Source organism: Vombatus ursinus, unplaced genomic scaffold (assembly GCF_900497805.2).
Source record: "Vombatus ursinus unplaced genomic scaffold, bare-nosed wombat genome assembly UNPS02014773.1, whole genome shotgun sequence".
NCBI classification, from domain to species: domain Eukaryota; kingdom Metazoa; phylum Chordata; class Mammalia; order Diprotodontia; family Vombatidae; genus Vombatus; species Vombatus ursinus.
This window is the reverse complement of record NW_020954551.1, coordinates 15,602,926-15,617,646: the sequence shown is the minus strand read 5'-3', so window position 1 is coordinate 15,617,646 and position 14,721 is coordinate 15,602,926. Positions and strand designations below refer to the sequence as shown.

General features: G+C 40.7%; 1 protein-coding gene across 1 annotated transcript in view; it reads left to right on the top strand.

The window, feature by feature from the left end:
* Window positions 1-13,432, top strand: part of LMOD3 (leiomodin 3) — a 48,806-nt gene extending 35,374 nt beyond the window's left edge. The window contains exon 4 of the mRNA XM_027864091.1: window positions 13,079-13,432. Coding sequence (XP_027719892.1) covers window positions 13,079-13,105 — 27 coding nt within the window. The 3' untranslated portion in view covers window positions 13,106-13,432. The remainder of the gene's footprint in view (window positions 1-13,078) is intronic.
* The last annotated feature ends 1,289 nt before the right edge of the window (window positions 13,433-14,721 follow it).

The following is a 14,721-nucleotide window of genomic DNA, read 5'->3' as shown; positions in this document are numbered from 1 at the left end:
CCTCAACTATAAAATGGGGATAATAACAGTCCCTACCTCTCAACTTCTGTTTGCCTCAGTTTCCTCGACTATAAAATGGGGATAACAGTACCTACCTCCCAGCGTTGTCGTGAGGATCAAATGAGATAATATCTGTAACACGCTTAGTATGGTATCAAGCTCTATATGAATATTTATTCCTTTCCCTCCTCTCCCACTAGGGATGACATGATAGCTGTCTTCTAGTATTTGAAGGGCTGTAAAGGACTGTCATGTAGAGAAGGGACTAGACCTTGCTTCATTTGGGCCCAAAGAGCAGAACCAGGAGCAAGAGGCAGAAGACACAAAGAAGAAAATTTGGACTGTGTCAGGAAAATATCCCCAAGAGTTAGAGGGGTCCTAAAGTGGAATGGGCTTCGTCGAGAGATGGTGGGCTCCTCCTCATTGGAGGAGCTGCTGGATGCCACTCGATAGTAAGAAATCATTTCATGTATAACCGCTGAGGTCTCTTCCGAATTCCATGATTCTATGAAATTACCTTTTTGGCCGCAGCATCTCTTGAAATTCATCTACTAAGGAGGCATGGCGGAGACATTATCCTCATCCACAGAGGAATTGCCCACACCAAAGCAATCATGGATCCTCCTACAAGCCCCTTTTTATTTTAGCTACTTATTTATTTATTTTTTTTTTACAAATAATGGAACAGATACTCAGAAAGGTGACATGATTTCCCCAAGGTCACATAGAGTAGTAAGTGGCAAAGCTAAAGACTTGAACACAGATCCTTGAAGTATAATTTCTATGTGTAAGAAATTGGGCCAGGGCTAGGGATGCAAAGATAGATTTGACACCAACCCTGTTCTCAAGGAGCTTTGTAATCTGATGGGGAAGGGACTATTTTACAGATAATTGTAATACAAGGGAGAATGTTATTAACATGACAACTGGCACTGATGAAGTACTTTAAGGTCTGCAAAAGTGCTTCACTTAGTCTCATTTATTCCTCACAACAAGCCAGAGAGGTGGATGGTGACATTATCATCATCTTCATTTTATAGTGGAAGAAACTGAGGCTCTGAGAGATTAGCATCAAATAGCTAGTAAACAACAAGCCAAGATTCAAACTCAGGTCTCTTCATCTTAAGTACAATAGAGTACTCTAGGTAAAGTGCTGTGAGAAATTTAAGGAGAGAGAGACTGGGTTTAGCTCAGAGTCAGGGGTTTCCTGTATAAAATGGGACCTGAGATGGGTTTTAAGGAAACAGAGGCATTACAGTAGGTAGAGATGGAGCTAGTCTTTCCAAGCACAGATTATGGCATGAGAAAATATATGGGGATAGGAATAGACAGCGTGAGAATGGAAGACTTAGTCTAATTTAGGTGGAACATTTCAAGGGAAGGGGGAGGGTAGTAAGGTAGAACTAGAAAAACAATTTGAAGCCAGGTTGTGCGGGGTCACTGACTGCTAGGATCAAAAATTCACAGCAGAAGTCAATTCAGTAGGCAATGAGGAACTACTAAAGATTTTTTAATAAAAGAGTAATGTGATTGCAGAAATACATTTGGGATTTTAATTAGGTGGTGCAAAGGATGGATTGGAAGGGAGATAGACCAAGGTCTAGAAGGACCAGTAAGAGCTATCTTCTTCACTTTCTTAGTAACCCATTTCCACCTGAATAAAGCAGAAATTTAGCTCAGCATCTGATGAATTTAGTAGAGTCGAACTTAATGAGGTTTTATAGTATTTTCAGAAGGGTCAGTGTTTTGTACATATGGGGAAAATACTTCTCTTTTGATGTTATTTTGTAGTGGCATGGCTCAATTTCCAGTTCGATGCCTACTTGTTTTGTTAATAACAAATACAGATGGCAGATACAGATATGTCAGCCATCCCTCTGATGGCCGTTATTTGAGGTAGAAAGATATCCATGTTCAGAGAGCACGAGGACTGCAGAGTTGACCTTTTGGTGACTTCTAAGGTCTCTCCTGTCTCTAAATCTAAGACCCTATGACTCTCTAATCTTATAATCCAGTAACCAGACATGCACGATTTGGCCAGGAAATACTATTGGTTAAAGGTTCAGTACTCTAAATAGGATTATAACATAGGAGCTCTCTATTTTAAAATCATTTTTTAAAGTTTCCCGATAAGTTTCTCCTGCTTTAAGAAACTGTAGCTAGTGAACCTATTGTAAAAGCATATAACCCTAGATAAAAAATATTTTATGTTTAAATATAAACTAGCACAGCCCCAATAATGTCAATCTGTCACTATTCTGATCTTTTTAATTCATCTCTGTTTCTGATCTAGGTAGAAACATAGATTCAAGATTTAGATAAGAGATCTCAGGGATCTTTTTATACAAGCTTCCTTATTTTACAAATAAGGGAAAGGAGGTCCAGGAATTTAAAATCATTCCCCTAAGGTCCCATATGTAGTAAGTGGCAAAGCTAAAGATTCAACCCAGATATTTGAATCCAAATCAGTTTTCTTCCATTGCACCATTCTGTATATATACACTCAGACAAAAAAACCGGTCCATGTAAATAAAGTCATGCCTTGCTCAAGGCATGACAAGTTGCTATATTTACTCTTTTCCCAGACAGTGCCATCCTTAATGGAGAAATGCCTGGTATGATTCTGGGAGGGACTGGTTATTACAAAATTTCAGTGATTCTTTCCTATCTCTGACCAGTTCTACAAGGATAGAATAGTAAAGATCTGACCATTTCTTAGATGTGACTTGACAACTTTCTTCCCTTCTATATGCATCTTCCACTCATCTGCCAAGTTGAATTCTTTAAGGCACATCTAACCATGTCACTTCCTTACTCCAGCCTATTTCAGGATTCCATCAAGGTGATAGTAACCTGAAATCTCTCCTTCTTAATTGTAAATTGATTTACTTATCTTTGGACCTCTGTGAAACATGGAGGATAACTGATTAGAATTTCTTGCATAAAGCCCCTCTTATGTTTGGAGGCATTGAGATCCATTTATATGGATAGCTGCAAAAATCTGTTATGACCAGCGGTTAAAAAGTTTTGATGGTGGTAGTCTAGCATTTCATTTCATTATATTACTACATGCAAGAATTCTTTATGTTCAATAAACCAAGATGTAATATGTCTCATTTTCCAGGTCAAGGAGTTTTCTCTTTTGAAAAAGAACCAGAGTCACTGAATTCTAAGTAATTATAATGACCAAACTTAGCCTTCAGAAGAGAAATAAGAAAATGAACCTCCCTTCCTTCTAAGAAAGATATGGGGAACTGTAGGTTTTGAACACTGCATATATTGTCAGACTTTACTGAGGTCTCAGTGGGTTTCAATGCATTGCATTCCCTCCCCCTTTCTTTTTTATTCTTTGTGACAAGAAATAACTCAATAGATAAAAGAGGGAGAAGGACATTCAGAAATGAAGGTGATGCAAAAATGAAAGACATCAATAAAAATATTTTAAAAGAAAAGGAGTAGAGTGAGTAATCTCCAAGCTGCTATCCTTTCAAGGTACTATTAAAAAGCTACAATGATTTTACAAATAAAATTAGGCAATTTTTACCCATATTCCTAATCTAGAGGATGTCCAAGTCATAAGGGAGCAAATTGTTACCTTTCAGTTAAATATTGAGGGAGCCAGGGCCAGAGTTCTGCCTTGGTGATGAAAGCAGGAGCCAAAGGAAAGACAGAAAGCAATTCAGATTGTCCCACCACAGAATATACACGCTTTGTTTCTGATTTCTTTCTCCATAGACTCTTGGGTTTGGTTACTCTACTTTGTCTGAAAGACTTCCCAGTGTCCTCTACTTTGTTCTTCAGCCACTTCCTTAATGCTGCCCCTACTTGTGCCTGACCAGAATACTCAGGCTTTAGCAATTAAGCAGGAAGAGTCTTAGAGATCATCTAATCCAAGGGTTCCTTAACTGTCTTCATGTCATGGATCCCTTTGGCAGTCTGGTGAAGGCCAGAGACTCCTTCTAAAAATCATGTTTTTACATGTACAAAATAAAACATAGGACTACAAAAGACCCCAATTATATTTAAATACAGTAAATATATATCTATATGTATATATGTATGTGTGTGTGTGTGTGTGTGTGTGTATATATATATATATGTATATATTCTAGTTATTTTAAAGTTCCTATACCCCATGTCTAGAACACCTGACCTAGTCCAACATACTTATTTTACAAAAGAGGGAATTGAAGCTTAGAAAGTGACTTTCCTAAATTCACAAGGTGGTAAATAGTACAGCTGGAATTTGAACCGGTCTCCTGATTCCAAATCCAGTCCTTCCGCTATAGAACCTTACCTCTTCTCTGTTTTCAAACTTCTTTGGAAGGTGATTTTCTTTTATTCATTCATTTATTCATTCATTCATTCACCAAATATTTATTAGATGTCCATCATTTGGTAAGCCGTTGGAAAGGATACAAAGTTTGGATGAGTAGTTAAAAAACATAGCCTCTGATTTCTTAGAACTCCTAGGTTAGTAAGGGAAAAGACAAAAACACAAATAATACTAAATTTATTTATCACTGATACAACAAGTGCCCAACAGAGTTGCAATACAAAGTGCTCTGTGAGTGAAGTCAGAGACAGACAAGTGGGTTCAGGAAGGGGGCATTTCTATAGGACTTTAAAGAATGAGGAGAAATTTGGCAGGTACAAAGAAAATGGGGGCACATTCCAGGGATAGGGGCTGTCCTGAGCAAAATCATGGAGACAGGAGGATACATGGTGAACTGGGCGGATAGAAATTAGAGTAGTTTGGTTGAAGCATAGATCTTTTTTTTTTTTGTGAGGCAATGGGGATTAAGTGACTTGCCCAGGGTCACACAGCTAGTAAGCGACAAGCGTCTGAGGTCAGATTTGAATTCAGGTCCTTCTGACTCCAAGGCCAGAGCTCTATCCACTGCATCACCCAGCTGCCCCAAAGCATAGATCTGAATGAATAACAACGGATAAGTCTGGAGAGGAAGGCTGGTGCCAGATTAGAGAGGGCCTTGAATGTCAGACAGAAGAGTGAATTTTACTCAAAGCAAACAGGATCCACTAAAGATTACTGAGCAGAGAAGTTACAACTAAACCTTCATGTAAGAAAGATAGCAGTAAGAAGGATGGATTGCAGAGGGGAGAGAGTGGGGCCAGTTTATCTCTGAGTCATTCAAATAATTAAAAATCTAACTACGAAGTCATCGAGCCCACATGGAATCATCTTGTCACATGCTTTACTAAAATCTAAGTGTCCTTTTTCCATAGTGGTCCTCTGACCTACCAGTCTAGTAATCGTGAAAAAAAGAAAATGAATTTAATCTGTTATGACCTGTACTTGATGACACCATAATACCTCATAATAATTACTGTTTCCCTTTCTAAACTCTCCCACCAACCCTTTAATAATACATTTTAGAATAGGAGTTACCAAACTTTTTATTCTAATTGTTTTACCAGCATCCATTTATTGACACAACATATAACAAAAATCAACTATCTATTGATCATGACAAAATCCATATACACTTGAAAAATTGTTTTAATATATATGTGATTAGGTATTAGTTATTCAGTTTACAGGAGGCGTTTTTTGCTTAATTATGAATTATGTACCCTTTGCACTAAATCTGCTGTCCCCCAGGGATCCATGGCCCACAGGTTGGAAACCATTGTTTTAGAATTTTGTAAGGAACCAAAATCAAGCTCATTAGTCATTAGTTTGCAAATTTGATCCTTTTTCTTTTACTGAGATTTGTATAACATTTGTCCTTTTCTAGTCCCAGAGTGCCTCTGGAATTCTCCAAAATTTATCAGTGGAAGCTCATAATTATATGTCTGTTTTTCCCATACCCTAAGATATAATTCACCCTATTTTGGTACAGAGATCCTTAAGGGCCTCTCCAGAAGTAGTACTCCTTTGTCATCTCCCTTACCATGGGTTTCAATTCTATCTTTACTGTTTTTGTTCTACTGTTCATATTCTAAAAATCATTCTTCTTGAAGGAAAAAACAAGAGCAAAACAAATGTTGAGTCATTCTGCATTTTCATTGTGTCAAAGGCAACCTCAATATTTTAGACACAGGAGATTGGTTGTTTGGGAAGATGAGGATGCCATAGACAAAAATAGTAAAGTTGGAAGGAGAAATAGGTTGGAAGGTAGAGGGGATAATGAGCATGGTTTGGGACATGTTGCATTTGAGGTGGGATATCCAGGTGAAAATGCCATGACAGCAACTGGTGATGTGGGCCTCAAGCTTGAAAGGGTCAGTGCACAGCTCAAGACATAAATTTGGGAATCAGTTACATAGAAATGGAAGTCGCAGCCTTAGGCATGAATGAGATTGCCAAGAGAGTGAGGAGTGGAGAGGAGAGAGTTGAGGACAGACTCTTGGGGAATGTCCATCTTAAAAGGTCAGGGAGAAAGCGAAGGGCCAGCGAAGAAAAGTGAAGGAGTGCTGAGAGAGGAGGAATCACCGAGGGAAGGCAAAAGAAGGAAGGATATTCAGCAAGGCAGAGTTACAGCCAAAGCAGCAGAGCTCAAGAAGGGAGAAGGCTAATCATGGATTGCACTTAGGAAGAGAATGAATGAATGGATGAAACATAGTAGCTAACATTTGTTTAGTGCTTGAAGGTTTGCAAAACACTTAAATATTTTCTCATTTTTGATCCTCACAACAACCCCGGAATGTAGGAGCTATTAGTATCCCTGTTTTATAGAAGAGAAAACTGAAACAGACCGAGATTAAATGACTTGTCCAGGGTCACACAGCTAGGAAGCGCCTAGGAGGCAGGATTAGAACTCAGGTCTTCCTAACTTCAAGTCTAGCACTCAATTACTAGTGGCCTCAAAAGATGAAGCACACTGATCAAAGTGCAATAACAGAGAGGCATCATGGTGTAGTGCTGGTTGGGGTTTGATGTTAAAAAGAGCCTGGGCTGTATTACTTAGGGGAGAAAGGATTTTGTTCTGTAGAATGAGCTAGACAGAAGAGAGGAGAGCCATTTCAGGACTGGTCGTGTCTGTGGAGCGTATTTCTAATTAAAGCGCTGGCGATCATGACCTGTTACACGAGGTTTCTATTTTCTCTTGCCATGAAGTAGGACGAGTTGGTTTCTTGATTTTCTTTTTTGTTGGTTGGATATATGGTGGGTATTAGGACACCGAGCAAGGAAGGTCTGTAATTAGAAGCAATGTAGAAAGAAGCTCTCCCCAACCCCACTCCCATTACCCCTACGGTGTGAGTCAGCTCTGAAATCCTGAAGCTCTGTCCTTTGTTTCTGTATAATTTTTGTGCCTTCAGGCTGACCTTGCATGCATGAAACCTGCCTTAACCTGTCCCAAAGGGTCGAGAGGGGGAGAGGGAGCTTGTTAAAGAGGATGGTAGAAAGAACAGAGCGTGATCTATCCAGGATCTTGGACCCCCTTGAGATGACCTTGAAGGGCTCTACCCAGGGACATAACTGGGAATGTCAGCCTACCCAGCGATGTGCTGAGGCCAGCTCCTACTGGCTCTGAGAGAGCTGATTGTTAAATTTTCAGTGTACATATTTATGCCTTGGAAATTGGGAAATGTTACAAATCAGAACTTGGTTTATTGTTTTGTTGATCTGTTAATAATGAAGATTAATCTTAAAAGTGTGTTGGATATGCAGTATTTTTCTTCTTCTAAGAGCTGGTTGTTAAACATTTACCAGCACATCCATAAGCCCACCTTTTAAGTGTGGAGCCTTGTACCTCTCTGTATCAAACTTATCAAACCAGGCAAGGGTAGGAGAACATGACTCATTCATCAATTCCTTCTGTCATCCAAAAAACATTGTTAAGTGCCATACTGTGAGCTCTCTGCTCGGTCCTGGGTAAGATGAAAGGCTTGGGTAAGACATAGTCTCTGTTCTTATGGAGTTTGTAGTCTCAAGTGACAAGGGTATTAAGACATAAACACAAATAACTATTACACAGAAAGTAAATTAGAGAGGGGCCCAAGAAAGTGTTACCTGAGGTCCAGGGGAAAAGAATGCAATCCACATAGGGGATCATTGCCTGAAGGCATTTGACGTTGTCAGTGTTCAGTTGTGTCTGACTCTTTATAACACCATTTGGGGTTTTCTTGGCAAAGATGTTGGAGTGGTTTGCCATTTCCTTCTCATTTTACAGATGAGGAAACTGAGGCAAATAAGGTGAAGTGACTTTGCCCAGGGTCACACAGCTAGTATCTTAGGCCAGATTTGAACTCATGAAGATGAGTCTTCCTGACTTCAGGCCCTGCTCTCTATCCACTGTCCGAGTGGCATTTGAGCTTGGGCGTTAAAAAATGAGCAGGAATTCCACAGGCAAACAGACCGGCTAGCAGCCCCTAAAGAGAAAACAACAGAACCAGCATGGAGTAATAAGAGAAAAAGCCCTAGACTGGGAGTTAAAGCACCTTAGTTCAATTCCTAGCTCTTACTGTGTGACCTTGGGCAAGTCATTTCTTTCTAGGTCTCAGTTTCCTCATATATAAAATAAGAGTTGGACTGAAAGAACTCTAAGATCTCTTTCCAGCTAAGAGTATATGAACCTATAATCCTATAAACCGTAACTGGGGTAAGGAAACAGGGGCTTTTGCCCATGGTGTTAAATTTAAGGGGCACCAGTTTTAGAAAACTAAACAGCATTTGCAATTCTTCAGAGCAGAAAGAACAGATGTTAGCATCTATTTATCAAGAATAATTTGTTAAAATAGGATGAGGGCTGGAGAGTTTCTCCCCTAGCCGGCCCCGCCTGGACTGCTCTTGCTACCAACCTGCCCCCCAACCAATCCCTCTGTGGTCTTCCTAAAGCTGCTATACAGTACCAGCACCCCAAAATCCATCTCTCCCCCACAGAGTGGTCTCCCATTCCCTTCCCCAGATGATGGAGGGCCTCTGTCCCTTGACACATGTGCAATTTATGGCATTGGCTCGGAGAGCAAAAAATTCCTCAGTAGGGTCCAGATAATGGATGATTCAGTGATTGACTGTTTTTGAGAGAAGAAACCGAGTGTATTGGAAAGAATGCCTTCGATTAGATTCAGGGAACCTGGTTTTGAGTCCTGACTCTGACACTCGGGCAGGTAGGTGGCGCCATAGCGCTCAGAGTGCTGGGCCTGGAGTCTAGAAGACTCATCTTCCTGAGTTCAAATTCGGCCCCAGACACTTACTAGCTGTGTGACCCTGGGCAAGTCACCTCACCCTGTTCACCTCAGTTTCCTCATCTGCAAAATGAGCTGGAGAAGGAAATATCAAACCACTCCAGTATCTTTGCCAAGAAAACCCCAAATGGGATTTCAAAGAGTCAGACACAACTGAAACAACTCAACAACAACAATCTGACACTTCCTTGCTGACCTTAGGCAGGTCACCTGACCTTCCCTGGTCTCAGTTTCCTCTTCTGTTAAATGAGGAGGTTGGACTCAATGACTCTAAATGTCTGAGCCTATGATCCTGTTTCAGTTATATTCAAGCTGCTGCATCAAGGCCTCATCCATTTGGGCACCTGCCCATAGAGCCTGGTAGTGTTGGGTTGCCGGGGCCTCCTGGCCTGTTTTCCTTTATTCCTGAGCCAGACGCCTCCTGTTATCTAGCACCATGCTACGGCTCTCTGTATTTTTGACAGAGATAAAGCCCCATCTGCTGCAGCTGTCTGAGTGATTTAATAGTAGCTAATAATATTAGTTATATTTATCTAGAGCTTTAAAAGTTGCAAAGGGCTTTGTGTTTTTTTTTTTATTTGATCCTCATAACACATCCTGTGAGGTAGGTGTTATTATTATCTTCACTTTGCAGATAAAGAAACTGAGGCTAAGAGAGGTTAAGTGACTTACTCAGGGTCACCTTGCTAGTAAGGGTCTGAAGCAGGATTTGAACTCAGGTCTTCTCAATACCAAGTCTAGTGCTCTCACACCATGGTCAGATAGCTTTATCCCTTACTGGACTCCAAAGTGAGGTCAATCTCTTGAATGAGTTCATGCTCGCTTATAATAATAATCATAACTCACATTAGTTAAGACTTGATATCAAATATGGAAATGTTTTACATGACTGCATATATATATATATATATATATTCTATATCAAATTGCTTGCCTTTCCAAGGATAGGGGAGCATGAGGAGAGAGGGAGAGAATGCAGAACTTTAAATTTTAAAAAATAAATATTAAATTTTTTATGTGTAATTGAGAAAAAAACAAGAATTAAATGTAAAAAAAAAAAAAAAGACAAAGCCAGGTCACCTGGGTTCAAGTCTTTAACTTGAGCAATGACTAGTCATGTGACCCTTGTATAAATTATTGTAACTCTCTAAGTCTTGGTTTCCCCTTCTGTAAAATGGTGATGCTAATACTTGTACTCCTCATGTGGCAGGCTTGTTATGATAAATAAGTAACTTACGAGTAAAACATTTTGTAAAATTTATTAAGTAAATTTGTGAGTAAAATGCCTGGTGATAATAATAATAATGATAAAAAAAACCCCAGAAATAATAGCTGACATTTAGATAGCCCTTTAAGGTGGGCAAAGCATGTTACACCATCAGCTTGTTGAATTTTCACAATAACCCAATGAGGTGTGTACTGCAGGCACGATCATTATCAATTTTACATCTGAGGATACTGAGGCTGAGGGAGCTTCCATGATTGGCCCAGAACAATTCAAACCCACTCAAGTAAATACCTATTGTGTGCCTGGCAACTTCCTTAAGCCTACTAGTTTCATCTATCTATATTGGTAGAGGGGGTTTCTCCTCATTGGAAATCTCCTGCCCCAGTGAAATTGCAGGTCCAATTGTTTTTCAAGTATCAAATACTGTATAGATCAGGATTGGGGAATTTGCAGCCTCTAGGCCACATGTGGCCCTCTAGGTCCTTAGTCAAAGGACCACACTTGAGGACCTAGAAAGTTACATGTGAACTCGAGGCTGCAGATTCCCCAACCTTGGTATAGATGATGGCAATAAGGAAAAAAATAGAAACTGAACCCATAACTCCACTGATATAGGGCACTCCCAGATGAGGGAATTTCCTCTACCACCGCAGAACAGCCTCTTTGTAACTTGGATTGTAAAACAACTGTTTACAACATTGAGAGGCTGCATACCTTGCTCAGTTTCACACAGCCAGAATGAATTAGAAGCTGGACAAAGACAAAATTGAAATAGTCTCTGCCTTCAGAGACTGTAACACACAGACATCACAATACGCAGCCTTCTTTTTTTGGTTTTATTGCTGTTTTTTTAAGCCTCGCTTTCATTCAGGGTCAGGCCAAGCAGGATGATGTAACATTCCATTAAATTTCTGCACTCTTTGAGTTGGAAGGGTCCCCTGCCAGAAGTATGAAACCTTCTATCATAGCCCTGACAGGTGATCATCCAGTTTGAATTCTTCCTCTAACTGGGGGATTAGAACATTGGTTGGCTGGCCCGGTGGTGATTAACAGCCTCGCCAGCTGGTGACATTGCTGGCAAGACAGGGAGGGAGTGGGCTCCTCCTATGTCACATTACTGAACTTTGAACTGAAAATGATCGTAATGCACACTTACATATAGCTATCAAATCTGTATGGCCCTTTACAACTCATGGAAGGGGTGTGTGTGTGTGTGTGTGTGTGTGTGTGTGTGTGTGTGCTCATGAGCATGTGCACACCCATGTAAAATACATACTACATGAGTCATCCAAATGTGGCTGGCCAGAGGCATTAATAGATAGGATCTGAGGTCTCAACCATCCTTGAGGAGAAAAGGAGAACCAGTATAATAGCTAGGGGGATGGGACAGAGCAGGTAAGTCCCCAGAGCACTGCCAGGATAAGGCACTCTTTCCTCCAGGGGGGGTGTCAGATTCAGATTGTATTTATCTGCCCCCCAAAAATATTACTAGTCAGGAATTCAAGAGATTCAAAAGAAAAAAACTTTCCTGATTTCTCTCAAAGAAAGGATGGTTACCCCAAGCTTATGATTAAAGATGTATTCCTTCCCACCCAATGCTAATTACACAAAATTTCATCACAAATAGCGAATAATAAAGCCATTTACCCAAGAAGTTAGCAAGTACAAAGGAAAGAAGTTATACAGATTTAAGTATACCAGAAAATATATGGAGTGAATGCACTCTTTAGACGGGAGTGACTCAACTGGGCCAAGAGATGGACTCCCATCTCACCCAAGGGGAAATTCCCCGAAGAGGGAAGTAGGAAATTGGAGACAAGTTGAGCTGGCTTCCCCTAAATGTTTGCAGATTCCAGTCTGTCTCCTATCTGCACATCTGTCCATCTCCACTGTTTTGAAGTCAGTCCCCAAGGAAGTTGAGTAACGCCAGGGGCTACTGGTAAATCCTTAACAATTGGCTCCATAGAAAAACCAACTGAAAGGGTGCATGATACTCTTTTAAGTTTAATCAGCATCGTGAACACTTGTTAAATCCAGATAATCAACAAAACAACAAATCAAGGCCTGAAAGGTAACATTGGCCAATTTATAAGGTGTGAATACTTAGATTGAAAATTTAACACTTAACTGTCAGAAACCATTCTGAGCTAGCTCCAGCACACTCCTGGGTACCACACAAGTCCACCTAAAGAAAGTAATGGAGACAGGTAGATAGAGTACGGCCCTGGAGTCAGGAGGACCAGAGTTCAAATCTGGCCTCAGACACTTGACACTTACTAGCTGTGTGACCCTGGGCACGTCACTTAACCTCATTGCCTAGCCAAAAAAAAAAAAAAAACAAACCAGTAGTGAAAGTCTCTCCTCTCCAAAGCTCTCACACCAACTCCACCCCTCACCCAGGCACAAAATACATCAGCAGTCTCCCCACTGATTACTAGTGCCAGTATGTAGTACACAAACTGCCCCAGGCTTGGCTTAGAACTTGTGTTACCTTTAAGGTTCCTTCTAGTACAGATGGATCTATTCCCCTATGATCTCATGTGACCCTCCAAGACACTCTGGGAGAGAGGGTCTATCCTCATTATCCCCATTTTATAGATGAAGGGATTGAAACTCAAAATTCCTGTAAACAAGTCACACATTTCTAATATTAACATTCTCCTGCCTAACTCACACCACCACTTTATACCCCCACAGGTGCAACTGCCCAAAGAACTGGCATAAAGGACACAGAGTCATCCGGAAGAATGAGAAAGAACAAAGAGAGGTTGTGCAACCATGGCTGAAAAGCATTTCCAAGGCCCTTCTTCAGAATCTTGGTGTCGGACATGGGAACAATGCACACAACTAGTGGCATTTTTTGTTAAAATCAGTGTGTGTGAACAATGACAAAAGAGTGTTTGCTGTGGGAGGTGGAAAAGAAATAATCCTACAAGCTCAATCTCCAGGGGGTATGATTGTTTAATTTCATGTGTATTTTGGTGAACTAGTTGAACATAGAGTAACATTTTCAGAAAATAAGTGGAAATTTTATGAATCTCTTCATTGAATTGTGTTGCCTTGGACACTGCTTTCTACCAATAAATATGTGAGAATTGTTAGTTATTATATTGCTATCACTCCTCCTTCTGCCTTCTCTGCTACATTTCATTACTAGTTGTTACATTCAGGGCAACTTATCATGCCTGATTACTTCACCCTGGGAGAACATGGGGGTCAGCCTTGGGCTAGGTCCTTAAAGTGCCTGCAAATGTCCAGAAAGAGCTGATCCATGACAGCATCACTCCCGGGTCTACTTTGCAGCAGCATCTGTCGCCTCCTAGCCTAGCTCTCCCTCCATCAATATTCTAGGTAAAGATTTTAACATGTAGGAGCTATCACCTTCACCACAGGATGTGGTACCAACGGTAACTGTCCTATGAAATATTGCCAGACAACAAACAACACAAAAAAAGAAAGAAAAAAATACTTGCATGTTGAGTCCCCTGCAGCTGAATTTCCTTCAAAGCCCAGGAGTCAGTGGAAAACGTAACGTAATACTTTCAGGGAGAGAAAAGTTTTGACGAATAAAATATCTGAGATGCTAGTTGTTTTGTTAAGCATTCTCTTTCATAAAGTAAAATTTTAATTTGTGAAGGAAATGCTCTGTAGGGGACTGGATGGGTGAATGTTTTTCTTCTCTCTGTGTGTGTGTGTGTGTATGAATCCTTTTCTGATGCTATTCTGTTAGCTAAGGTTGATGCCATGATCCACGCTGAATGACATCGCTGCCTAAAGTCACGACTCTGATCCATCACACTCCAGCTCTTCAATGACTCCGCATCACCTCAAGAACCCCATTCCTTAGTCTTTTATTAATGGCCCTCTGCGTACGTCCTGCTAGGACACTGCCTCCTTAGCTGTGTTTGTTATCTTTAATGGATATTCTCATTCCAGGTGTTGGGAACAATGAGGGCAAAGTACACCACCTTCCCTCAGCCCTGGGAAGGAAAGTGGACCCCAGTAAGTTGTATCGATAAAGTGGAGGAGGTAGCTTTCTGTTTACTAATGGGGCAGGATCGCCTTGTTTCAGAACTGACTTGTCTCTTGGGAAAGAGGAGGGGACAATTCACATCTGGCAGAGCTTAGAATGTAGAAGGTGTTGCTTCCAACTCTCAAGAGGGCAGAGATATCAGACCCGGATCCTAGCACGTGACCTGACTAGATTGGAAGTCGTGGGCAGGACTTCAAGACAGGTCTTATGTGGTCTTTCTCTTGGTCCTGTTCTCTTTCCTGCTAGTTGATCACATGGACAGAAGGTTCACACTCAGCTCTAACTCACTCTCTTCCCTCTGGCAGGC